Here is a 26,474-nt window from a genome sequence, read left to right as displayed (position 1 = left end):
GTCATTTGTCACGTATTGCAAATATTCTCCCCAACTATGGCTAGCCTTTTCATTTTCTTGCAGCTTTTTTTAAAGAGCTGATGTCTTTAATTTTGATTTAGTCTAATTTACCAATTTTTCTTCAATGGTCCTATCTAAGAAATCTTTGTTATGCCCCAAGGTCACACAAATTTGCTCCTATGCTTGCTTCTAGATTTTTTATGGTTTTAACTTATGTTTATTTCTAGAATCTATTTCAAGTTTATTTTTCAGAATGCATTGAGTTCTTCAGGCATCATTTGTTGAGAGTACTATCCTTTCTCCTTTGAATTATCTTTCTCAAAAATCTATTAATCACATGTGTGCAGGTCTTTTTATGGACTCTCCATTCTGTTCCATTCTCCTATGTGTTTTTTCTTATACCAATAACACACTGTCTTGATCAATGTAGCTTTAAATTAAGTCTTGAAATCAAGTAAGGTATGTCCTCCAAATCTGTTTTTCTTTTTAAAAGTTGATTGGCTATTCTACTTCCTTTACATTTCCACAAAGATTTTAGAATCAGCTTGTTGATTTCTGCAGAAAAATTTGCTAGTATTTTGATTGGGATTGCATTAAATGTATAGATCAATTTGGAAAAAAATGGACATTTTAATATGTCTTTCAATTCATAATTTCTCTTCAGTCATTTATGATTTCTTCAATTTCTTTCAGAGATATTTTGTCTTTTTTAGTATATAGACCAGAGGCTTTCCTGCTAATGATTTCAGTTCTATTAAATATAGTGAGTTGTGTTTTAAAGCTTAGCATATGGTTTATTTTGGTGAATGATCCATGTGCACTTAAAAAAAAAGGGGTATTCTAGTGTTTTGGATGGAATTTTTAATAAATGTCAAGTAGGTCAGGCTGGTTCACAGTGTTTTTCAAGTCTTTTATATGTTTGTTGATTTCATAAAATTTGGAAAATATTTGGCCATTATTTCTTTAAATCTTTTTTCTGTTGCCCACCCCCCCCCCTTTTCCTCCGTACTCCAATTATATGTATGTTAGATCACTTGATATGGTTTCCCAGGACACTGAGGCTTTGTTGATTTTTTTCAATCTTTTTTCTTACTGTGTTTTGGTTTGGGTAGTTTCTACAACTATGTCTTTAAGTTCACTGACCTTTTCTTCTGCAGCATCTACTTTTAAATTCTTTCTTTAATTTTTTTTGTAATTGTTGATGTTATATTTTTTAGCCCTTGGAATTACATTTGTTTCTCTTTTATATCTTCCATTTCTCTTCTCATTATGTCCTTATCTCTTTTAGATCCTTGAACATATTTATAATAGTTGTTTTAATATTCTTATCTGCTAATTCTATCATCTCTGTCATTTCTGTTTGTTTCTATTAACTGTTTTGTCTCTTAATTGTAGATTATTTTTTCCTCTCGTTCATGCGTCTAGTAATTTTTCATAGAATGCTGGCCTTTGTGAATGTCATATTGTTAAATGTTGTACTTTGCTTCCTTTTTTTAAAAAAGAGTGCTGGCCTTTGTACTGGCTGGCAATGATGCTACCTGTGAACCAGCTTGATCCCTCCAATGCTTCCATGCTTGTTTTTAAGTTTTGCTAGGGCAGATCTAGAGAAGTCTTTACTATAGGGCAAATTTAGCATTACTATTAAAATATACCTCTTCTGGGATCCTCTGGTAATCAGCAAGGTCTCTCCACTCTGGTTGTTTGGAACTCAAATGCATCCCAGCCTTGTGTAAGTTCTGGGAATTGTTCACCTTAAGCCTCTTGATTGTTTTTTGCCCAGTCTCATGGAGTTTTGTGCTCTGTGTGAGTGGTTTAGTATTCAGCAATGGACCCCAAGGAACCTTGAGCTCTCAAATTCCATCTGTGTCAGGCTCTTTGGATTCTGATCTTTATCTCCTCGGCTCAGTAAGAGCACCACGCTATTTGGCTTCCTTTCTCTGTGCTTCAGCCTGAAAACGCTCTCAGGCAGTAAGCTGCAGCAATCATAGGGTTCACTTCATTTGTTTCCCTTCCCTCAGGGATCACAGAGAATCACAGAGTTGATCAAGGATCAACTGCACCATCAGTTTTCCAGTATATGAGAACAGTAATTTCATATGCTTTGTCCCATTTTCTAGTTATTTAAGGTGGGAGGTCTAGTGAGGTCCATCATGATCTGCAGCATATTCTCACCCTTGATTTTGAGAAATTCTGTTTCTCTTCCCGTCCAGTCCTTTGATTTCTTCTTTGATTACTGAAGATCTTCCTTTGGCTCTGAGACTTAGTCTGCCTCTTTCTCCTCTGGGAAATGCCCTAACTAAATTCATGCCCAAACTGAGACATACTTACTGCCCTAGGACTGGCCCATATAGTGAGCATCCTCCTGGTAAATCTGACAGACAGTCCTAGAGAAATGTGAGAAACCTCCGCCTAATTCCTCTGGGCGTCTGGGCTCCATGAGAAATACCCTCCAGCCCCATATTCCACCAAATCTTGGTGGTGTCCTCTTTTCACAGACCCATGGTAAATGTGTCTTGTCCCAGTTGAGGGGCCCATCTACAGAGTGATTCAGACAAAACCAGAGGCAGAGCTCAGGATTCTGTGGTTATGAGTGGCCAAGGAAGACACATGGGCTTGTAATCCAGTCATTGCTGGTGATTTCTAATGAGTTAATGAATCGAGGGTGTTAACAGGGAGAAGTAGAACATGTATAGAGTTGGTCTGAAACCATTCTATGAGATGCTGTCTTAGACTGGGTTCTCTAAAGAAGCAAAACCAGTGAAGCATACATATACTCAAACTGTTGGCCTTTTGGTTAGCAGCCATATCACTTAACCCCTGTGACTGATATATATATATGTACACACATACACACACACACACACGTATATAACCAAAAGGTCGGCAGTTCAAATTCACCAGCTGCTCCTTGGAAACCCTATGAGGCAGTTCTTCTCTGTCATATAGGGCCACTATGAGTCAGAATCAACTTGACGGCATTGAGTATGGTGTTTGGTTTTATATATGTGTATATACACACACACATACACATATATGTATATATATATATATATATACAGAGAGAGATTAAGACTTATATCAAGAAAATGGCCCATGCAGTTGTAAAGACTGGAAAGTCCCAAGTCCATGGTTTAGGCATTAGGCTGGAGGCTTCTCCTGACTCATGTAGCTGCAGGTGCTGGTGAATCCAAGATCAGCAGGTCATACGGCAGGCTTCTGGCTCACAGGCTGCGGGGGCTAATGAATCCAAGGTAGTCAGATAAGACGGCAGGCCGCTAGCTCAAGTCCCAAGAACCAGAGGTCAGATGATGATGAGCCGAATATAGGATCCACAGCAGAGCAAAAGACAGCAAACAAGCTTTGCCAGAAACTCCATATATATTGGATGCAGGCCACACCTCCAAGGAACTCCCTTTCAGCTGATTGGTTGCTCATAACAGATCTCATCATGGGTATGATTATAACAGATCTCATCATGGAGGTGATTACATCATTACTCAATTGCCAAACTACATCATAACTGCCAAACCACTGAAAATCATGGTCCAGCCTAGTTGACACACAACCTTAACCATCAGAGTTGCTGAAGGGGATACCCAGTTATGAACGTGAAAAATTCTCCAGGTTAAATATATTGCAGTTAGGACATGTCTGTAGCAATAAGATGAGACACTCAAGAGTTCAAAAACAAGCTAGGTGGATGCTTGACTTGGTGATAACGGACTATACAGATTGAGGGCAATGGTAGATAAAGGAGTTATTCAGGCAATGAAGGAGCACTGGGTCTGCCCTTTGCTCAGATCTTGGGGGAGTGAATGGGCCAGAGATTCCCAAGTTATTATCCTATGGGCCACTCTTACCTGTACCTGCTGACCATCACCAATTATTCTAGAAGGTAAATATGGCCTCTAGTCGTATGATAGGCTGGCAGCTCAAATCTACCAGGAGCTCCTTGGAAACTCTGTAGGACGGTTCTACTCTATTCTATAGGGTCACTACGAGTCGTAATCGACTCAGCAGCAATGGGCTTGGAGTCACATGATATTTTTGTCCCTGAGTCTCTAACCTTTGTATTTTTGTTAATTAAGTTGGAAATCAAAATACTATCATTTATCAAATGAAACACCGCTAAGAAGTCTTCATTTTTGTGAAACAAGTCTTCATAAAATGGCAGTTCAAACGAAATTGCCAGTGGAACGTCATGACCACATTGGCTATCTTATTGGGCCGTGTCACTCTATCCAGCCTCTGGAAAATTTCTTTTATATCCCAGAGTTGGCTTTGGTAAATACAACAAGCACTTTGACCAGGAATGGCCATCTCCTCTGAAGATGATAATGAACCTTCTCCAGAATTCTTATTCTCTGGAGTTATTTGTTACTTTCTGGTCCCATGTGTTGCAGTCAGCACACTGAGCCATGATACTGGAAGCCATGTGCACACAAACTATGTTGTGTGATGAACATTCTCAATCAACCTGGAGCCCATTGCATACAACCTCTACTGTAGCCAAGCTCCTGGGCAATGCTCAGACACTTTTGTGCTGGGATCCTTTTTGATTTTATAATAATTGAAACTAGTCAGCACTTCCTCCACTGACTCCAAAACACTGTTGCTGCTGTAACAGAAATACCACAAGTGGGTGGCTTTAAAGAACATAAATTTATTTTCTCACGGTTCAGGAGGCTAGAAGTCTGAATTCAGAGTGTGGATCTCAGAGGAGGTCCCTCCTTGTTTATATCAGCTTCTAGTAGCTGACAGCAACCTTTGGCTTATAGATGCATCTGTCTCCATTGTCTGTCTTCCTGTTTCCTCTGTGTGTGTTTCTGTGTCTATTCTGCTCTTTTTATAAGACATCACTCAGAAATGATTAGACTTAGAATCCACTCTACACAGGTATGACCTCATTAACATAACAAAAGAAACCTCCCAGTTTCCAAACAGAGTCGTATTTACAGGTACAGGGGTTAGGATGTCAACACATGTTTTGGGGACACGATTTAATCTATAACACATATTGTTATTACCAACACGCTTCTTTCAGATTTCTTAAATATCCAGGAATCATCACAGTGTCTTTATGTCCTGGCCAATGCATTTGGGTCGCATATGATCATTATAATGTTAATGCGTTTGTTCTCTGCCATTATTGCCAATCTTTTTAAATACCTAAAAAAATAACTACTACTCTGATTTTGTTGTTAGCTGCCAACGAGTCTCTCTGACTCATAGCGATCTTACTTATGTACAACGGAATACAACATTGCCAGGTCCTGTGCCATCCTCACAATCTTTGGTATGTTTGAACCCATAGTTGCAGCCACCGTGTCATTCTAGCTCATGGAGGATTTCCCTCATTTTCACTGACCCTCTACTTCGCTAGAGACTGGTCTTTCCTGATGACGTGTCCAAAGTAAGCAAGAAGAAGTCTCGCCATTCTTGCTTCCAAGGAGCATTCTGATTGTTCAAGACAGATTTGTCTGTTCTTCTGGCAGTCCACACCACAATGCAAATGAATCAACGCTTCTTCTGTCTTCCTTTTCCATTGTCCAGCTTTTGCATGCATATAAGGCAATTGAAAAGACTGTGCATGGCTTAGCTCAGGCGGACCTTAGTCATCAATCGACTCAATGGCACACAACAAATGAATGATGGCACTTATGGCAGGAGGGTTGGGGATAAACCCAAGGTGGTCCTGAAATGGCCAAAGGGCTGCAAAGCCCACCCCATGCTCTTGGCTGCCCAGTCCTGATAGCTGGGAGCCACATGCCACCGGGCCCAGGACCGCACCAGGGTCCTTTAGGATTGCAAGAGTGTTGTGGGCAAAGAAAGGAAAAGTGAGTCTGCTGTCAGACAGAGGAACAAATAACAATAACCAACATGGAGCCCCAATACCATCCTTGGAGTCAGGGAGAGTTTATTGACCGGTTTGCTTGAGTGCACACAGAGAGGGCCGGAGTCATTGAGCAGAGGAGGACAGAGACCCCTTGGGGTGAGGCTGAGGTGAGACTCATGAGAGGCCTTTGCGGGGAGACAGGAGACAAGAGGAGAGTCCACCAGCATGGCAATATCTGGGACTCGCTGAGGCTGCAATATCCAGAGTGGGTGTTTAGCTGTTCCACATACTTTAGCTCAGCAGCAGATGGCTGAAGCCCTACGAAAGGCCAAAGTGCTAGAGCCACTCAGGACGTGCACTCAGCTTCCAGGTAGGACCTGGAACCCAGCTGGCCTGTGGCAGGGGCCACACTGGGTCGGCAGCAGGACTTCTGGGCCAAGGCAGAGCCACAGCAGGCTAGGCGGGCACACACAGGGCGGCAGACCAGGGATATGCAGGAAGCTGGGCGGCAGCAGCTGGGCTGGCAGCAGGAGGAGGTGGACATGCAGCAGGCAGGCTTGCACACAGGGCAGCAGAGCAGGGACACGCAGGAGGAGGTGGGGGCACAGCAGGAGGAGGTGGGGGCACAGCAGGAGGAGGTGGGCACACAGCAGGTAGGCTTGCACACGGGGCGGCAGATGAGGGACACACTGGAGGAGGGTCTGCAGCAGGAGGGGGCACAGGGAGAGGGCTGGCAGCACGAGGGGGCTGGGCAGTTGATAGCCTCACAGCAGGGGGGCTTGCAGCAGATGGGCACGCAGCCAGCCTGCTGGCAGGCGGAGGGTGTGCAGCATGCAGGTTGGCAGCTGGACTGCTGGCAGCAGGAGGGTTCACAGGAGCTGGTACAGACTGACTGGCAGGAGCTGGACCCACAGGCTACCTGACAGCAGGGGCTGGACACACAGCTCATGGGGGTGCAGATGAGGGTCAGGCAGGGGCCTGTGGTGCAGCAGGTAGGGACACAGCAGGAGGACTGGCAACAGGTAGGGGCACAGCATGTAGATTGGCAGCAGGTGGGGGCACAGCAGGGGGGCTCACAGCAGCTCTCAGGACAGTCGTCCACCTCCCAGGAGGGGTCAGTGCAAGACTCGCAGGAACCAGGCTGGCAGACGCGGCTGCCATAGCTCAGATCACTGGAGCAAACGGACATGGTGGATGCAGCCATGGTGGGGGTGAGGTGGAAGGTGAACTTAGAGGAGGGCGTGAGTGAGTAAGTGAGTGAGGGTGTGAGCGTGTGAGGAGCTCTGGGCTGTGGGGCTTTTATATCCCTCCCCCGGTGTGTGTTGTCCCAACAGAGGCTCCCCGACGCCTTCCACTTCCTGATTGTCTGAGCCAGTCCCCGGAAAATAAACAGCTTCTGTTTTAGTTTTCCAGTAGTTGTTTCTCGGCTCGTAATTTGCTTGGAGCATCTTGACTTGTTTTAGTCTCGTAGAGGAAAATTGGGGTGGAATATAGGTTACCTTGTTTGTGCTCTAACAGGACATTTTTCAGGCTAAGGTGAGACCCGCATTGTCTGTGAGTGTGCTGGTCCCCGACCCCAGCCCTTCCCAGGGCCGAGCATCTGGGGTGCAGTGCAGGGGTGCTGTGCTGACTCCTGGTCTCTAGAGCTCCTGAGCAAGGTCTTGTGCCTCTGTGACTGGAAAGGCGAAAGAAGGAGGTTTATTGGGTTTCTAAACAAAGATAACATGGGTCATGATTTTCCCGCAGGACCTACTCAGGAGCGACCCGGTGCCGAAAGCTGGGATAGGAAGAGGAGTTGGGCATGTCTCATTTCTCGTGGGCGCTGTCCAGAGCAGGAAAAGGACAGGAAACAGGTAGCCCCGCTTTGTGGGGAGTGTGGCAGCCCACATCTTGTCCAGGCATGGCTTGAGCCCACGAGACCACTTTAAGACTTATTTTACAGAAGGGCTGTAGAAAGAGTACAGAGACTTCACATATGCCCTTCACACAGCTTCCTCTAATGTTGCAACATCTTTCCTAACTGTCAATCAATGATCAAATCTAAGAAGCTAACATCAGTGCATTACTACTGAGATCACAGTGGTGGTCCAGTGGTAGGATTCTCGTCTCCCATGCGGGAGACCCAGGTTTGATTCCTGACCAATGCACCTCAAGTGTAACCATCTGTCAATGGAGACATGCGTGTTGCTATGATGCTGAACAGAGCTTCCAGACTAAGACGGAAGAAAGGCCTGGCAATCTGCTTCTGAAAATCAGCCAATAAAAACCCTATGGATTACTGTAGGCCAACCTGAGCCGATTATGGGGACGGTGCAGGACCGGGCGTCATTTCTTTCTATTGTGCGTGAGGTCTCCCTGAGTTGGGGGCCAGCTGGACAGTATCGAACAACAATAACATATTATATTAACTGAAGGACACCCTTTACTCGGATTTCACCAGTTTCCCACTAACATCCTTTTTCTGTTCCAAGATCCTGTCCGGAATCCCATCCCATTGATTGTCGGGTCTCCTTTGTCTCCTCCAGTCGGTGACAGTTGTTCAGTCTTTCCCTGTCTTTTAGGACCTTGACACTTTTGAAAGTAGTGATCAGTTATTTTGTAGAACGGTCCCCAATTTAGATTTGTTTGTTGCTTTCTCATGATTTGTCGTTGTTGTTACTCGCTGTGGCGTTGATTCTGAGGCCTGGTGACCCAGTGTGTTGTGGAGTAAAACTACACCATAAGGTTGTCTTGGCTGTAATCTTACCAGAAGCAGATCTCCAGGCCTTCCTTTTGTAGGACCACTGGGTGGGTTTGAACTGCCAACCTTTAGGTTAGCAGTTGAGCTTTAGGGTGCAGTTATTGTACTTTGGGGAAGATTCCCACGGAAGTGATATGCCTTGTCAGCTTAACCTCGATCACTTGGCTAAGGTTATGCGTACAGGGACTTTCCACGGTAAAGTTACCATTTTTCCTTTTGTAAAAAAAAAAATTTGGAAGGAGAGACACTGAGGCCATGCAAATGTCCTGTTTCTGCTTAAATGCTTGTCCAGTAATTTTCGCATCCACTGGGGGATCTTTCATACAGTGATTATTACTGTGGTATTCTAACGGTGATTTTTTATTTCCTCATTCCATCTATATTTATTAACCGAAATTCTTCTGTAAGGAAGAGTTGTCTCATCTTTCCCGTTTACTTGTTTGTTCCATTATTGATTTATTTCAGTACAGGCTAAAAGAATATTTATTTTATTATTTGAGTTATGATCCAATATTATCGTTATTTTGTTGCTCAGGTTGTTACAAATTTGGCCAGTGGGAACTCTTTCATTTTGCCTCTGCGCCCTTTTGACATGCAAGTATCTCCTGCCCCTTTTTGAGCACTTTCTTCCTTTCTGGTCCAACTGATAGATACTCCAAGGTTATCCTGTATTTTCCCTGCACTATCCCTGGAATCAACCACTTCTCCAAGGAGCCCGGCTCCTTTTATTGAAGAATGGCTTTAGAAACCAAGATCTAGGTGCTGAGTGTGCTCATTGCAACTGAGGTGTCATTGCTTCTAGGCCCTGTCGGTGGACAGAGCTAGGAAATATACACATGTGTACTAACACATACCTGATTTTAGGGGGAAAGCATTCAGTCTTTCACTACTCAGGATCATGTTGTTGTTGTTGTTGTTAGCTGCAAGCCCATGCACAATGGACAAAGCACTGCCCCGTCCTGTGCCATTTCCGTGATCGGTTGCAGATCAGGCCGTTGTAATCCATACAGTTTTCCTTGACTGATTTTGAGAAGTAGATCGCCAGGTCTTTCTTCCTGGTCTCTTTTCGTTAGCAAGCTCTGCTGAAACCTGTTCAGCACCTGAGGTGCATTGGGTGGGAATTGAACCCAGGTCTCCCGTATGGAAGGCAAGAATTCTACCGCTGAACCACCGCTGCCCCTAACGATCACGTTTGCTGTAGTTTTTTCTAGATTAGCTCTGTCAAGTTCAGAAAGTTTCCTTCTATTGCTGAGATATTTGATCATGAATGGATGTTGGGGTTTGTGGAATGCTTTTTATTTGTCTCTTAGGATGGTCACACAGTTTTCTTTCTCTCCTTTTTAGTCTGCTATAGAGAATTGCATTCATTTTTCAATTTTTTTGTTTTGAAATAATTAATGGATCCACAAAAAGTTGCATAATGCAGAGAGACCCCAAGTACTCCCATTAATTGTTTTTTGAATGTTGAACCAATACTGAATTCCTGGATAGACCCCACAGGGTTGTGATATATTATCCTGTTTATATACTGGTGGATTCAATTTGCTTAGGATTTTTGTGTCTGTATTTATGAGGAACATTGATTTATAGTTTTCTTTTCTTGGAGAGCCTTCCCCTGGTTTTGATAATGCTGCCCTCATAAAGAGTTGGGAAATGTACCCTCCTTTTCTATTTTCTGGAAAAGATTATGCAGAATTGGCAATTTTTTCTTCTTGGAATGTTTCATGGATTTGCCGGTGGAACATCTGGACCTGGAGTTTTTTTGTTGGAAGAATTTTTAACTCCGAATTCATTTTCTCTAATAAATATAGGACTTTCTGGTTTGCTATTTCTTCCTTACTGAGTTTTGGTAGCTGTGTCTTTCAAGGATTTAATGTGTTGTCTAAGTTTCCGAATGATACGCTGTTGCTTGTAGAATTCCTTTACCATTTGATTTCTGAAAAGTGCTTGCTAATAGTCTCTGTTTTGTCCCTGATGATGATCTGTGTCCTCTCTCTTTTTCTTGGTCTGTCTGGTTAGGGGTTTATCGATTTTATTGGTCTCCCCAAAGAACTAGATTTGGCTTCATTGACTTTCTCAATTTTTCTCTTTTCAGTGATATTAATCTCTGTCCTTATCTTTAGTATTTCTCTCCTTTAGCTTGCTGCGGAAACCCTGGTGGCGTAGTGGTTAAGCGCTATGGCTGTTAACCAAAAGGTCGGCAGTTCAAATCCAACAGGTGCTCCTCGGAAACTCTGTGGGGCAGTTCTACTCTGTCCTAGAGGGTCGCTATGAGTCAGAATCGACTTGACAGCAAAATGTTTTTTTTTTTTTTAATTTGCCGTGGGTTTCATTTGCTCCTTTTTCTCCCCTAGATTCTTGGAGTTGAAGCGTAGATTACTGACTAGGTGCCTTTCTTTTTCTCCAATGTAAGATTGACGTTGTCAAGGATTTCATTTGACTCAGATCCACAATCAACGCCCATGGAAGCAGCAGTCAAGAAATCAAAAGACTCATTGCATTGGGCTAATCTGCTGCAAAGGACCTCTTCAAAGTGTTGAAGAGCAAAGATGTCACCCTGAAGACTAAGGTGTGCCTGACCCAAGCCATGGTATTTTCAATCACATCACATGCATGTGAAAGCTGGACAATGAATAAGGAAGATTGAAGAAGAACTGACGCCTTTGAATTGTGGTGTTGGCGAAGAATATTGAATATACCATGGACTGCCAAAAAGAACGAACAAATCTGTCTTGGAAGAAGTGTGGCCAGAATGCTCCTTAGAGGCAAGGATGGCGAGACTGCGTCTTACATACTCTGGACATGTTGTCAGGAGGGATCAGTCCCCGGAGAAGGACATCATCCTTGGCAAAGTACAGGGTCATCAGAAAAGAGGAAGACTCTCAACGAGGTGGATTGACACAGTGGCTGCAACAATGGGCTCAAGCATAACAATTGTAAGGGTGTCACAGGACCGGGCAGTGTTTCGTTCTGTTGTGCATAGGGTTGCTATGAGTTAGAACTGACTCGACGGCACCTAACAACAACAACAAGCTCTTAGTACTAGAAACTTGCCTCTGGTTAGCTGTGCCCAGGGGTCCTCCCTGGCTGCTTTCCTGGCCTGTGACACAGGCTTTGAATGAGCTGGCCTCCAGGTCCCTTCCAGTTCTAATCCCATAGTTCCTGGACGCAGCACGTGTCTTTGAAGGGTAACAGTGGGTGAAGACTCATGCCTGATTTGAATTAAAGGTGGTAAACCTCTAGGTGTGGATCATGACCTGGGCTTCCACGTTCTGGGGCCTGAGGCTGCCAGCTGAGCCGGAGTCACCAACTGCTCATGTCTTCACTCGTCAGGAGGATGTGAGAGAGAGTAACAGGGGAAGCCGCTGCACTGCTGGCAGAGAGAGCTGTGTTTGTATTGCCAAGGTTCCCTGGGGGCAGGGCTGCTTCCTTCTACTTTGCCTCCCTGCCTCACTGCTCCTGGAAAGATGGGACTGGAGGAAGCATTTTCAATGGAGACATATTCTGTGGGTGGGACCCCCGGGGCAGCTGGGCATCTGTCCTGAAAACCTCAGAATTAAACCTTCTTGCCTCCTGCCAGGTCTCACCAGCCCCTGCCAGCCCTCATCAGCACTCATCAGCCCTCACCAGCCCTCAACAGCCCTCACCAGCCCTCACCAGCCCCCTACTAGACCTCACCAGCCCTCACCAGCCCCCACCAGCCCCCTGCCAGTCCCCTGCCAGCCCCTTCCCAGCCCTCACCAGCCTCTGCCAGCCCTCATCATCCCTCACTAGCTCTTGCCAGCCCCTGCTAGCCCTCCAGCCCCCTGCCAGCCCTGGCCAGCCCCTGCAAGCCCCTTACCAGCCCCTTCTAGCCCTTTACCAGCCCCTGCCAGCTGGTTCCAGTCCCCTGGCATCCCAAGTCAGCCCCCCTCCTAGCCCCCTACCAGCCCTCACCAACCCCCTGCCAGCCCCCTCCCAGCCCCCTGCCAGCCCCTGCTAGCCATCAGTCCTTGGTCAACACATACAGCCTTCTGTCTCCCGAGGAGGCGGGATGATTGGATCCCTTCTTGGACAACACACAGAAAAGGCGGAAAGAGAGGTTTTGCTGAGCCAGCAGGAGTGCGGCCAGTGGGTGGATTCATCCAGGGCTCTGCAGGTGGCGTTTCCTGTGTCAGCTGACTGAGGCACAATATGACGCCCTAGGGCCTGCTCACCTGGAGTAACGTGAGCCCTAGCTGTCTCCTGCCAGCCGAAGGGATCTTAACCTGGAGGCCTGCTTAGCCAGCCTGGAGGCCTTCCCTCCAGCAGGCAAACAAGTTGTAGGGCAAGGCCAGAACATCCAGCATGTAAAGCTGGGGTTTGTTTTACTCTTGGCTTTAGTATTTTATTGTTTGTTTTTGGAACAGGTTATTTATTCATAGGGTTCAAAAATCAAAGTAATATAAAATGTGTGTGTTGATAATTCTCACTACTCTCATTTCTGTCCCCAAATATAATCACTTGCTTGTCTCCATAGGTCACACCTTTTATCAATTGTCTGTTTCTTTATGCAAATACAAAGCCTGCTGCTGTTGAATGGATTCCGGCTCACGTCCAGCCCGTGTGTTGCAGAGTAGAGCTGCTCTATGGGGTTTTCTCAGTTGTAATCTTTACGGAAGCAGATCGCCAGGCCTTTCTTCTATGGCACCCCAGGGTGCATTTGAATCACGAACCTTTAGGTTAGTAGTCAAGTGCAAATCATTTTCGGCACCCAGGGACCTCTTATGCAAATACAAGCACGTCCAAGTATGTATTTCTCTTCCCCACCCCTTTCTTCCTCAAAGGTAGTATGCTGTACACACCTAGCGTTTTCATTCAGCAACGTGTCTTGGAGGCGTCTGCCTATCAATGCGTAAGGGGTTCCTTACTATTTTTGACAGCTGTGTAATACTCCATGGTGTTTATAAAAAAAAAAAAAAAAACCTGGGCTTATTCAATCATTTCCCAATAAATGTACACTCAGTTGTTTCTGCTTGTTTCCTGTTACAGATGATGCTTGTCATGGATTGAATTATGTCCCCCAAAAATGTGTGTATCAACTTGGCTAGTCTATGATTCCCAGTACTGTGTGATTGTCCACCATTTTGTCATCGGATATGATTCTCCTATGTGTTGTAAATCCTACCTCTATGATATTAATGAGGCAGGACTCAGTCTGCAAGATTAGGTTGTGTCTTAAGTCAATCTCTTTTGGCGCATAAAAGAGAGAAGTGAGCAGAGAGAAACGGGGACCTAATACCACCAAGAAAGCAGCACCAGGAGCAGAGCATGTCCTTTGGACCTGAGGTCCCTGAGCCTGAGAAACTCCTAGATCTTGGGGAAAGACTGATGACAAGGAATCTTCCTACAGAGCTGACGAGAAAGAAAGCCTTCCCCTGGAGCCGGCGCCCTGAATTTGGACTTGTAACCTACTAGACAGAGGGAATAAATTTCTCTTTGTTAAGGTCATTCACGTTTGGTACTTCTGTTATAGCAGCACTAGGTGACTAACACAATGCTATAGGGTGCACAGACTGCAAACTCACCCAGCACTAGCAGACAGCTTCTCAGCAGTGGGATTGCTGGGTTAACACTGGATCGGAGTTCTTTCCACGGGGATTGTGTGTGCTTTTTAATACTTCCACCAGCAATATGTGAGGGCAGTTGTTTGCTCACACCCACACCAAGCTTTAGGATTTTTGCTGATCTGAAAATGAGAGATGTCCTCTCGATGTAGTTCTGCTGTGCGTGTGCTTATCATGAGGGAGGCTGAGCCCTGTTAAAAAAAAGAACTGTGTGTGTGTACATGTGTCTGTGTGTCTCTGTGTGTATCTATGTATCTCTGTGTGTCTGTGTGTATCCGTGTGTCTGTGTCTATATATCTCAGTGCTTCTGTGTGTCTCTGTGTGTATCTATGTGTCTGTGTGTCTGTGTGTGTCTATGTGTCCATGTGTATCTATGTGTCTGTGTTTCTGTGTATGTCTTTGTGTGTGTATGTCTGTGTTTCTGTGTGTCTATGTATGTGTTTCTGTCTATGTGTCTGTGTGTTCATCTGTGTTTCTGTGTGTCTCTCTCTGTGTGTATGTATCTCTTTGTGTTTTTGTGTGTCTCTGTGTATGTCTATGTGTCTGCGTGTGTCTATGTGACTCTGTGTTTCGGTGTGTGTTTGTGTGTGCGTCTGTGTATGTATGTGTCTCTCTGTGTGTCTGTGTCTCTGTGCGTGTTTGTGTATGTTTTCTGTGAATTATCAGTTCGTGTCCTTTGCCCATTCTTTCTCTTATTTTGATGTCATCAAATTCATCAACTTTTTTCTGATGGGTTGTGTTTATGAAGTTTGGGAAAATCTTCAGCCCTGTCCCAAAGATATCCCCCTAGCTTCTCCCATTATATTCAAGCTTCACCTACACCCTTAGATCCCCCCACCCACCTGGAGCCCACTTCTGTGTGTGCTGTCGAGGAGGAATTCAGCTTTGATTTTCTCTCTAAGGTGACCCAGTTTTCCCACCACCGTCCACTAATCCACCTGTCGTTCCCACTGATTGGTGGGGGACTGGGCTCTATTTGATTCCTGCTCACCTGTGGATCTGCCTGAGCTCTCCGCTCGGTTCTCACCGTGGGTCCATCTGTCTCTTTGGGGCTAGGACTGGACTCCTTTGTTACTGCGGCTGTGCTGCCGTGAGTCTCACTGTCCCGTAGGGCAACCCTGATAAAGAACTCACGTAGATTCTTGATAATAAGCTGCCCCGGTCCCTGGAGGCACAAAAATTTAAATAAATGAGACCCATGGAGTAAAGAGGGCTTGATCTATTGTTTACTTCTTCCTTTCTGCCCAGTGGAGGAGCCTCCCTCAGAGACTGTCTGAAGTGTGGCCAACCATTTGCGGGGCTATGCATCAAGCGAGGGCAGCTGGTCCCTTTCTGAGCAGCCTCAGTCTTGGGGGGCTCCAGAGAGGGGGTCACCAAAAAGTTATTCCTTGGGAGAGTTACTATCATCCCATTTAAAAAAAAATAATATTTTATTGTGTTTTTGGTGAAAGTTGACACAGTAAGTTAGGTTCCCATTTGATAATTTCCAGACAAATTGTTCAGTGACATGAATTACACTTTTCCCAATGTGTTAACATTCTCTTTGTGTTCTGCTTGTTCTGTTTCCACTGCTCCCGTTTCCCTGCCCCCTTATCTTCTCATCTCTGCTTTAGAGTGAATGTTGATTTTTGGTTTTTTGGTAGACCACTGTGTTGTTGTTCTGTTAGGTGCCACGGAGTCATTTCTGACTCACAGGGACCCTATGCACACCAGAACAGAAGACTGTCCAATCCTACACCATCCTCACGATCGTTGTTGTACTTCAGGCCATTGCTGCAGCCATGGTGTCAATCCATCTCATAGAGGGTCTCCCTTTTTTGCGATGACCCTCTACTTTACCAAGCATGATGTCCTTCCCCAGGGACTGGTCCCTCCTCCCTTCTAAGGAGCATTCTGGCTGTATTTCTTCCAAGACAGATTTGTTTATTCTTCTGGCAGTCCACGGTATATTCAATATTCTTTGCCAACACCACAACTCAAAGGCATCAATTCTTCTTTGATCTTCCTTGTTCATTTTCCAGCATTTACATGCATATGAGGTGATTGAAAACACCAAGGCGTGGGTCAGGTGCACCTTAATCCTCAACGTGATGTCTTTGCTTTTTAACACTTTAAAAAGGTCTTTTGCAGCAGATTTGCCCAATGCAAGGCACCATTTAATTTCTTGACTGCTGCTTCCGTGTAAGTTGATTGTGAATCCAAGTAAAATGAAATCCGTGACAACTTCAATCTTTTCTCCATTTATCATAATGTTGCTTATTGGTTCAGCTGTGAGGATTTTGTTTTCTTTATGTTGAGGTGTAATCCATACTGAAGGCTGTGGTCTTTGATCTTCAACAGTAAGTGCTTCAAGCCCTCTTTACTTTCAGCAAACAAGGTTGTGTCATCTGCATAAGATACTTACTGGTAATATCCTTTATTTTGAGTGCCACCCTGCTATTTCAGTAAAAGGTGGTCCTAGGTGATAGTTTTGGTTAAAGGTTTTAAGAGTGTCTCAGGGCAATATTCTCAGGGTGTCCTCGGATCTCAATTAGTCCAGTTAATCTGGCCTTTTTTAAGAACTTAAGTTTTCTTCTATATTTTCTTCCATTCTATCCAGGACCATCTATTGTAACCCCAATCAGAACGGTCGGTGGTGGTAGCCGAACACCATCTAATTCTTCTGGTCTCGGGGTAGGTGAGATGATGGCTCCCATAGGCTATCAGCTTTGAAGGCTTGTTTCTTCTCTGAGATTTTGGTTACCTCTTATTCTTTTGTTCCTGACGAGTAGAGCCAAATAGTTGTATCTTAGATGGCCACTTGAAAGCTTTAACACCCTAGACACTACTCACTTCACTAGGATGCAGGACATGAACTTTGTGAACTGCATTATGCCAATTGACTGAGTTGTCCCATGAGACTATGGTCCTAAGCCTTCAAGCCCTGAAAACTAGTTTTGAAAGGTGTTTGGTTTTGTCTGAGGAGTATCTGTACATATGCATATATGTGCTCTCTCTCTCTCTATATATATACATATGTATGTCCATATTTCCATGTACATTAGATACTATGTAAACCCTGGTGGCGTAGTGCTTAAGTGCAACAGCTGCTAACCAAAAGTTTGGCAGCTGAAATCCACCAGGCACTCCTTAGAAACTCTGTGGGGAAGTTCTACTCTGTCCTATAGGGTCATTATGAGTAGGAATCCACTCGATGGCAACGGGTTTGGTTTTTGTAATAGCTACTTCTAGCTGTGCTCACCTATGCATACACCTGTATCTGCCTGTATGCCTATGCACCTATACCCATCCATATATGATCATACACTCATTTTTTGGTCTTTGTTGGAGTTGTTGCCATAGTATATATGTCGAATTCTTTAGTACAGGCATCCTTTTCTCTTAAGGCTTCTCAGCAACATCTTTACTTTGGTCGTGCAGTGCTCACTGCATCCACATTTGGTGCCACTCTTTCCATTACCAAAAATAACAAGTTATCTACTATCCAAAGTATGCTTCCCTCCTCAACCGTCCCCCACCTCTCCCTGATAATCACCAATAAGCCAATAAACAGTGGTGTATATATATATTCTTGTCTTCTTATAAAAGGGAAATCATACAACCTTTGTCCTTGTGCTTCACTTGTTTCACTTAGTGTTCTGTCCTCCAGGTCCATCCGTGTTATGTTTCGCAAACTCATCTGGTTCTTTAAGGTTACGTAGTATTCCATTATACGTATGTACCACATTTTGCTTATCCATTCATCCTTCGATGGGCACTTTGGTTCTTTCCATTTTTTTTCTATTGTGAATAATGCTACAATGAACATAGGTGTGCATATGTCTGTTTGTGTCACTACTATTAGGTCTCTAGGGTATATACCTAGGAGTGGTATTGCTGGAGCATAGTGTAGTTCTACTTTTCTGAGGAAGTGCCATACCATTTTCCATAATGGTTGTACAGTTTTAAGTCCCACCAGCAATGGATAAGGGTTTCAATCTTCCCACGCCCTCACTAACATTTGTTGTTATCTGTTTGTTTGTTTTAAATCAGTGCCATTTTAGCCAGGGTGATGTGGTATCTCATTGTAGTTTTGACTTGCTTCTCTCTAATAGCTAATGATCATAAGCATCTTTTCATGTGTTTGTTGGCCACATGGATGTTCTCTTTGGTGAAGTTTCTGTCCCCACTCTTTGCCCATTTTATAACTGGGTTGTTTGTCTTTTTGTTGTTGAGTTGACTATCCATTTTAAAGAGAATATCAGAAGGGTTAAACTCTCTGGGATCTACTTCAAGGCCATATGTGTAGCCTGGCTTTGAGTTCATCTGTGATGTGCCTACCGCATCCTCTCTACTAAGCTATGAGCACCTTGAGAGCAACAGCTATTTATTTCTAAGACCACAGTTTCAAGAGCACCTTGTGGAATAAATGCAGGACCCCCCCCACCCCCCCCACCCCCGCCACACACACATGAGAACGAGCAAAGGCTGTTTATTCAGAGCTGCTGTAGCAAGTGAGTTGGCCTCCATTGCCTGAGTTTGGCAGAGACTCAAAGACAGCTGGGCAGTGGGACAGCTTTATAATGAAAAAAGGGGAGGTGCAGATGTGCCCTGTTAGGGTGTTGGCATGGGAGGCTTGAGGACTGGGGGCAGGTGACCTGTATGATCTTGTGTGGATGTTTGGCTTTCTTCGGTTGGTCCTGAGTCAGAAGCAGGGGGACTGGTAAAAATTAGGGAAGCTGGCGGTAACGGACCAAGTCCTGAGTGTTCTGGGCCAATTGCTGTGGAGGTTGTGGTTTGGCTTCCAGGGCTGGTTGCTGCAGAAGTCGTGAATCAGTGTTTTATTGTCATGTTTGGTCCTCTGTTGTCTGTTTGCATATGCAGTCTCTCCTTTGAAAGCAGCAGGTGCTAATAAGTGTGTGTTGAATTAATTAGGACAAATTTGCAGGGTTGGATAACTGACACGTGTCTGAACACACTGAGAGAATGCTGACTTTCTCATAAACCCAGTCCCGGGCTCACTCCTTCATCTAACGGGGCCAACCTCAGAAATCTTCATTTTATATATAACTGCAACACAGAAAAATAAACGAATGCATCTGTTCTAGGTATTTGCCAAAGCAGAGCCCGCCTACATCAGCATGGGCAGGGTTGGGCAAGGGATGGACACAGGAAGAGGAGATTTTAACTGAACAATGGAGGGAGTGGTTCCCACTAGGATTAGCCTAGTCCTGGATCCATAGCACCTCCAGCAGAGCCCTGGAGAACATCAGAGCTGGCACCCTTGCTGTTAATTGGCCATAATTGCTGGGCCCTGGCTCAAGCCAGAGGCATGTTCTCAGTACTGGGTGGATGTGCATTCCCTGAGGATAGGGCTGCATGCACCCCAGTGTCTCTCAGAGATTTTTTTTGCGGGGGATTTTAGGGTGCACAGATTTTACCCAGAGACTCTTCCTTTAGTGGACTTCAACTAGGAGACAGATCCATGGATAGGGTCTCCTGGAGTCCAGTCCTGGGGCCTTAGCCAGCCCGAGGCTAGTCCAGGGTCAGGTTCCCAGGGCACAGACCTTGTCCCCCAACCCCAAGACATAAGCACCCTTCTTAGGGCCAATCTGGACCCCTCCACCCCCAAACAGCTGCCTCACAGGGTGATAACTGCCTTGATATTTGCTACATTAGAGAATACAAACCTTTCCATATACACAGCTGCAGCTACACACGGTGGATTATCTTATGGTACAAGTTCTTGTGAAGAAACGATCGTCTCTTCACAATTTACTTTTTTATCTTAATTGCATAAATAATAATATATTCTTATAAAAAATAAAATATCACAAATTAGGCTCTCACCCCTCTCCTCACAATGCCTCCTCCCCAGAAGTCATTCTGACATATGTCCTTCCATTTTTCTAACTTTCACATCCCAGGGTACATGTCCCCTAGATGCACAGACTCAGGCAGGATGCCCCTTAGCCAGACCACTGGCCCTGAGGAAGCCAGCTCCAGGCACAGCTATTCCAGTTCACATGGGCCCGGTCAGTCACCCCAAGCCACAGTCATGGGTATAGTGGCCAGGTTGGAGGGTCCAGCATGATCCCTGGACTCTGCTCAACTGGCAGTTCCCTTCAACAACTGGGGCCCAGGGAGCAATCCTTGGGCTGGTCCAGAACCCCCTTCTCTCACTAATGCCCTTCCTGCCCCTCATTTCCCTTCTTATCCTCTGCACTCTCCTGAGGCCAGGCCAGCCCATTAGCTATGTTGGTTATGACCTTGAACTATAACAAAGAAGTCCTCCCAGAAGCAGATCTGGTCTCCTTTAAATATCTGGAAGGAGGGGGTGGGTGGCGGCACCACCCAATTCCAGGACTCTTCCAGGTCTGTATTGATGCCTCATCCACCCCACCTACCAGCAGCACCCACCCAAAGCTCCATCCATGGGCCACGTGGTACAGAGTGAGGCCAGAAGAAGGTGTGTGAGCTCCCGGGGGCCTAGAGGAGAGGGGCACAGGCATGAGTGTGGCACGTTCCACCCCCTAAATGTTTTACCTGTGTGAGCCTTTCTTCCTGTGGACCATCTGCTCCCTGGGGCCAGCACTGGGATGTGTCCCCTCCCTCTGTCCCCCATACCGCATCCAGCATAGGGTCTGGTTGTTGATTGGAAGACAGCATCAACACCAAATGTGCCTCTGTGGCTCAAATGCAGCCTTTGGGCTCATACAGAAACCAGGCACAGAGATCGGGGGCAGATATTTCTTTAACCCTTGGTGCCTGGCTTCATTTTTGTAAAACAAGGATCATATTGACACCCAGTTCACAGGGATTATGGCAAGGATGGCGCGCAGTGCTGAGACAGAAGCCTGCCATATGGGGTGCCCCACACATATGGCTGTCATGGTTACTACGGTTCAGGGAAGATATCTGGGTTGTTGGCTGGTCATGACCCGTCTGTAATTTCTCCTCACAGATCTGCGCCCCCTGGACATCCTGGCAGAAGGAGTGCCCTCTAGTGGTGCCGCAAGGGGAGTCAGAGTGATACAGGCTCAGGGTGCCCGAGGATTCCATCTCTCAGCTGCCGCCCCCCACGCCATGAGCTTCCCTGCATCACGAATTTTCACTGGGTGTGACCTCTTCCCTGAAGAATTTTCCATCGTGGTAACCTTGAAAGTTCCCAATCTTCCACCCAAGGTCAGTGACATTTTTCACTCTTCATGTTAGAATGACCTGATCTTCTTCTTGGATGTTCTCAATACCAAAGCATACAAAGGACTCAACTGATTGTGCTGATGTGTTGGTCAGGGCCACGTAGGACGTCTTTGGGACCGAGAGTCAAATGCCTTGATGGGTACTGAAGTCCCCATCCCTGGAATTGTGCAGGTAGAGTCTGTGTGACCATCTGGTGAGGATTTGTACTAGTAACTTCTGCAATGATACTTTTTCTGCTGTGATAAACTGTCAAAGTCTAGGTCTAGTACTTAGAATTTTGACCAGACATCCTTTGGCTGAAAATGTAAACACTAAAATGACAAATACATTTTTTATTGGGACCATTTACCTGTGACTTTCATTCCCATCAATTCTAAATCTAGCTAACATGCCCCATCGCCATCCTCCCCCCACTAGTCTAGAAGCTCCTTTGAAGGTGAAGACCAATGGCATTTACCCCTATTCCCCCCGTGATTCTTAGGGCAAAGCACATCATAGGCATGTTAGTTTCTAGGGCTGCCATAACAAAGTTCTACAAACTGGGTGGTTTGAAACAACGGAAATGTATTTTGTCATAATTCTGGGGCCAGAAGTCCAAATTCAGAGTGTCAGCAGGGCCATGCTCTCTCTGAAGACTTTGGGGAGAATCTTTCCCACCTCTTTCAGCTCCTGATGGCTCCAGGCGCTCCTAGACTGTGGCTGCATCACTCCAGTCTCTGCCTACATCATCACATGGCCGTCATCCCCCTGTGAGCGTCTCTGTGTCCATTCTCCTTTTCTTATATGGACACCACTTGGGTGGGATTAGGGCCTGCCCTACTCCAGTATGACCTCATGTTAACTGACAGTATCTTCAAAGAACAGGGTCATGTTCACAGGAACAGGGGCTAGGACTTCAACCTATCTTTTGGGGGAAACACCAGTCAACCCATAACAATAGATGTGCAACAAATGCTTCTTTAAAAAATACACATCAATTTATATTTTCAGCTCAGAATCATTGATCAAGAAAGGAAAGTCCTTCTTCCCAGAATCGTGATTCTCTTTGTTGATTTTCTCCATCGAGTGTGATGGTTCCGTCCTGATGTTCCCTGTTGACTTCTCCCAGGTCACTAATGCTCTCTTCTCTTGCTCCATCTACTCTGCTGTCAAACCCAACTACTGAGTTTCCAATTTCAACAGTCATATATTTCAGTTCTATTATTTTCATTTTATTCTTTTTAAGTAAATTCCAGTCCTCGGATTAAATTCTCCATCTTCTCAGCTGTCTCCTTGAACATGACTCCAGTATTTGGATGCAATTACTCCATTACATGGATAACTCCAACACGTGGACCCTCTAAAAGACTGCTTCTGTTATTTGCTTTATGAATGTCAACATCATATGCAGGCTGCAGAGATTATTTGAGCATAATGTTGATATTGCCTTCCTCCAGCAATGGGTTACATTTGCTTCCTTCCAGGGAGCCACAAAAACAGCAGAATGTCTGAATCTAAAATAGGTCAATTCATACAAAGTTAGGATTTGTTGTTTGTGAGGGCTGATCTGTTTCCTGTTTACCCATGTTCCTAGGGGATGGTCTTAGGAATTAATGATAATTTATTAACAATAACTGTAATTCTGGGGTGTTCACCAGGCTGCTCCTCTTTGGTGGATCTTGAACTCCAATTTTTGTCTCCTCAACCCTGGATGACTACAGCTTCCCACCTCTAACCTGTAGCTTTCTGCTTGGACTCTAGTCTCTTAGCCCAGGGCAGGTAGGAATTGGCAAATGTATCGCTGCAGAATGCTGGGATCGCCTCAGGGAACTTCCTGCTCTTCCAGGATCCCTTCCCCACTAGGTCCTGGTTGCCATGATCCCTCCCCAATGCTCTCAAATGGTCATCTGCATTTTCCAGCTGTTCTTGGTAGGAGGGTTGGTCAGAAGCATAACTTCTGTTCTTTTTGTTTTTCGTTGAGGACCTACTAGGTCCTTCTCAGAGCAATTCTCCAGGAAGACCTCATCATTCCTACCAGCATGCAAACAAGCAGGCAAATAGAAATACATGGCCATGGGAGGTGGCAGGAAGGGAATGCCCATGGGAGGCAAAGGGAATAGAAATGGCAGGATCAAAGCCGAGTTGGGTGGGGTAATGGAGAGGAAGAAACCCAAACAATGCCCAGAGCTGCGTAAGCACCTTGGTGGGCCTCAGGGGGGTGCCCAGGCCTGGAAAACAGGATGTGGGGAGGAGACAAAGGGTGGCAGAGGACTTGGCATGGGACCGCTCTAGCATCCCCACTCCCCACTGACATGTGGATGCCATGGGTCACTTGGAGGGACCTCTCCAGTGGAGGCCCTAGAGCCAGCCCAGCCCTGGTCAGGACAGCTCCCCAGTCCGGTCCTTCTCCTCACCCTGACGAGGGCTGGCAGGGTCCTGGGAGTGGTGTGGTTCCCCAGGCTGCCTCTGCCATGAAACCCACAGGTAGAGTGCCCAGTCCCACCCCATCAGAGCACAATAAGGCCTGAGGCCTGCAGCCCCCAGCCCTAGAACACCCTCGGGGAGCCCTGAGTTGACTTACAGAGTCCGCAGCTGCAGTGTTGCTGAGTCCCTGCTGTTTCTGAGCTGTTTCCCAGCCTAGGCTGAGAATGCTGGCTGCAGAGAGAAGGGACGAGGAACCCCCGATACCAGGTGCTGGGTGTGTATTGGGCTACAGGTGTAGTACCAACGCTGGGTAGTGGGCCATCTTACACAGCTGTACAGGTGTGTACAGAGGACAGGATGTGAGAAAGCCATGCCCACTGCCTCGTGCACGACCAGACCTGTGGTTTGTGCTTTACTGCGACAGTTCCAGGTGATAACATAAAGAGCTGCACTCACGGCCACCACTTCCCAATGACGTTTTGGCCTGCGGGAGAGAAGGGGGCACTGACAGAGGAGACTGTGTCCTGTGTTCTGAGTGGCACTTGAGGGCTGTCATAGGCACTGTTTGAGCTAGAACAGAGGCAGGCGTGAGCATTCATGTGTGCTGTTTCTGTAAAATCTTAAGTTCCACCACAGCAGGAGGCGTTTGCGCCTCGTGGCATCCCTATCGGACTGGGCCTGCATCCCTGCCTCCCCGCCTGCACTGATCTCTGCCCCAGGAGGACAGGGTTCCCCCACAGCTGCCTGGGGCTCACCTGGCAGACACAGCCCTCCAACTCCATGGACAAATGGCAACGTCACCCCCAGAGCAGGTCTGGCATGAGGCCAGGTGAGCGTGGTCAGACCGGTCCATGGCTGAACACACGTCTCTGTCTCCCATCCCCACACTCCACCCCCTAAGGGAATATGGCTGTGTACCAGCAAACCCCATGGGAAGTGGCAGAGAGCTTCCCTTCAAAAATCACCTTCTTCTGCTGTACCAGCGTCTCGCATGTTTTTTGATGCACTTGAGGCATTTCTGCTGGTTTCCCCTGGGGACAAACACAGGTTAGGATGATCCAACCCCAGGCAGGAGCCTCACGGCCAGCAGCATCCAAACAAGGAACACGTGCCATGAAAACAACAGCAAGAGCTGCTCTGGCACCAGCCAGGAAGGAAGGCTTTGGGGGCCTCTGTTGGAACAACACACAACACAGAGGGATATAAAAACCCCGGAGGCTGAGAGCTCCTCACACACTCACACACACACTCACTCACACCCTCTTCCCAGCTCACCTTCCACCTCACCCCCACCATGGCTGCATCCACCATGTCCCTCTGCTCCAGCGACCTGAGCTATGGTAGCTGCGTCTGCCAGCCTGGTTCCTGTGACTCTTGCACTGACCCCTCCTGGGAGGTGGACGACTGTCCCGAGAGCTGCTGTGAGCCCCCCTGCTGTGCCCCCACCTGCTGCCAGTCCACCTGCTGTGCCCCCACCTACTGCCAGTCCACCTGTTGTCAATCCACCTGCTGTGCCCCCACCTGCTGCCAGTCCTCCTGCTGCACCCCAGCCCCATGCCTGACCCTTGTCTGCACACCCATGAGCTGTGTGTCCAGCCCCTGCTGCCAGATGGCCTTTGGGTCCAGCCCTTGCCAATCAGTCTGCATCAGTTCCTTTGAACCCTCCTGCTCCCAGCAGTCTAGCTGCCAGCCCGCATGCTGTGCACCCTCCCCCTGCCAGCAGGCCTGCTGCGTGCCCGTCTGCTGCAAGCCTGTCTGCTGTGTGCCCATCAGCTGTGAGACCACCTGCTGCCCAGCTCCCTCAGGCTGCCAGCAGTCTAGCTGCCAGCCCACATGCTGCATGCCCTCCCCCTGCCAGCAGGCCTGCTGTGTGCCCGTCTGCTGCAAGCCCATCTGCTGCAAGCCTGTATGCCGTGTGCCCTTGTGCTGTGAGGCCACTCCCTGCTCAGCCCACTCATGCTGCCAGCCCTCTCCCTGTGGCCCCTCCTGCTGCAGACCCTCTTCCAGTGTATCCCTCATCTGCTGTCCTGTGTGCAGGCCCACCTGCTGTGTGCCCACCTCCTCCTCTGTGTCCCTGCTCTGCCGCCCCATGTGCCCCTGCCCAGCCTGCTGTGGTCCCTCTTCCAGCCAGAAGTCCTACTGCTGAATTGGCACCAATCACCCAAAGCCAGTCTGACTTTCTCTTGTCTTCCTTGGACACAGAGCCCAGTCTGGGCTCTCTTCCTGCCCCAGAGTCACCCCACCCTCCAGCTAGCTCTTCTGGGTCTGCAGGCCCCTAGGAGATTCCCTGTGGCTCTGGGTCTCATCCAGTGTCCTCCTCTCAATCCTGCCTCAGTGCTCCACATGAATGACTTGTCTTCCAGCAAATAAACTAAGTTCCCTCCCTCTCCGAGGGCCTCTTTCGACCATCTGGAAAAACGGGGAATGGGGGGCATGGATGAGGCCTCAGGACTAGAGCTACTTTGGGGCCCTGATCTGAACTTCATCCAGGTGACAACAGCATCGGGCAGGGGTGACCACCTCTCCCCACCCTGCCAAGGTCACTGTCGTGGGAAACTTGGGGAGAAGGGCTTGACAGTAACAGGGAGACAGGGTGAGAGCAGGGTGGCCCTGGTGCTGAGGGGACAGGGCTCTGCCCAGAACATTTTTTGCCAGTGGCTGGAGCTGGTAGACCTCATATGCCCTCTGGCCACATCCCAGAAAAACTGCTTGGCGATGTAATGTGTCA

The 26,474-nt window shown here is 46.9% G+C and overlaps 3 protein-coding genes across 4 annotated transcripts in view; 2 read left to right on the top strand and 1 right to left on the bottom strand.

Annotated features, from left to right (window-relative positions):
- Positions 1 to 6,182: 6,182 nt before the first annotated feature.
- On the bottom strand, positions 6,183 to 7,025 carry LOC126068447 (keratin-associated protein 10-12-like). Its single transcript, XM_049870975.1, has 2 exons — positions 6,887 to 7,025; positions 6,183 to 6,814 (listed from the first exon to the last, which is right to left on the bottom strand). The coding sequence occupies exons 1-2, from the start codon at positions 7,023 to 7,025 to the stop codon at positions 6,183 to 6,185; spliced, it is 771 nt and encodes a 256-aa protein (XP_049726932.1).
- A 14,186-nt stretch (positions 7,026 to 21,211) lies between these two features.
- Positions 21,212 to 26,474, top strand: part of TSPEAR (thrombospondin type laminin G domain and EAR repeats) — a 93,305-nt gene continuing 88,042 nt past the window's right edge. Inside the window, exon 1 of the mRNA XM_049870963.1 lies at positions 21,212 to 21,325. Coding sequence (XP_049726920.1) covers positions 21,227 to 21,325 — 99 coding nt within the window. The 5' untranslated portion in view covers positions 21,212 to 21,226. The remainder of the gene's footprint in view (positions 21,326 to 26,474) is intronic.
- On the top strand, positions 25,041 to 25,892 carry LOC126070635 (keratin-associated protein 10-12-like). Of its 2 annotated transcripts, XM_049875010.1 has the most exons (2): positions 25,041 to 25,194; positions 25,297 to 25,892. In XM_049875010.1, the coding sequence occupies exons 1-2, from the start codon at positions 25,041 to 25,043 to the stop codon at positions 25,890 to 25,892; spliced, it is 750 nt and encodes a 249-aa protein (XP_049730967.1). The 2 variants fall into 2 exon arrangements, with proteins under 2 accessions (XP_049730967.1, XP_049730966.1); XM_049875009.1 differs by having other exon boundaries at positions 25,041 to 25,892.

This window comes from Elephas maximus, chromosome 2 (assembly GCF_024166365.1).
Source record: "Elephas maximus indicus isolate mEleMax1 chromosome 2, mEleMax1 primary haplotype, whole genome shotgun sequence".
NCBI classification, from domain to species: Eukaryota; Metazoa; Chordata; class Mammalia; order Proboscidea; family Elephantidae; genus Elephas; species Elephas maximus.
The sequence above is the reverse complement of the archived record's forward strand: the minus strand, read 5'-3'. Positions and strand labels throughout refer to the sequence as shown.

Bases quoted from the DNA above. Each gene is read 5' to 3' on its own strand.
- LOC126068447 (XM_049870975.1), bottom strand. From the start codon at position 7,025: ATGTCCGTTTGCTCCAGTGATCTGAGCTATGGCAGCCGCGTCTGCCAG. The intron at 6,815-6,886 runs GCTGCCAATCTA...GCTGCACCACAG, and splicing joins CCCCTGCTGTGCCCCCACCT to GCCCCTGCCTGACCCTCATC.
- LOC126070635 (XM_049875009.1), top strand. From the start codon at position 25,041: ATGGCTGCATCCACCATGTCCCTCTGCTCCAGCGACCTGAGCTATGGT.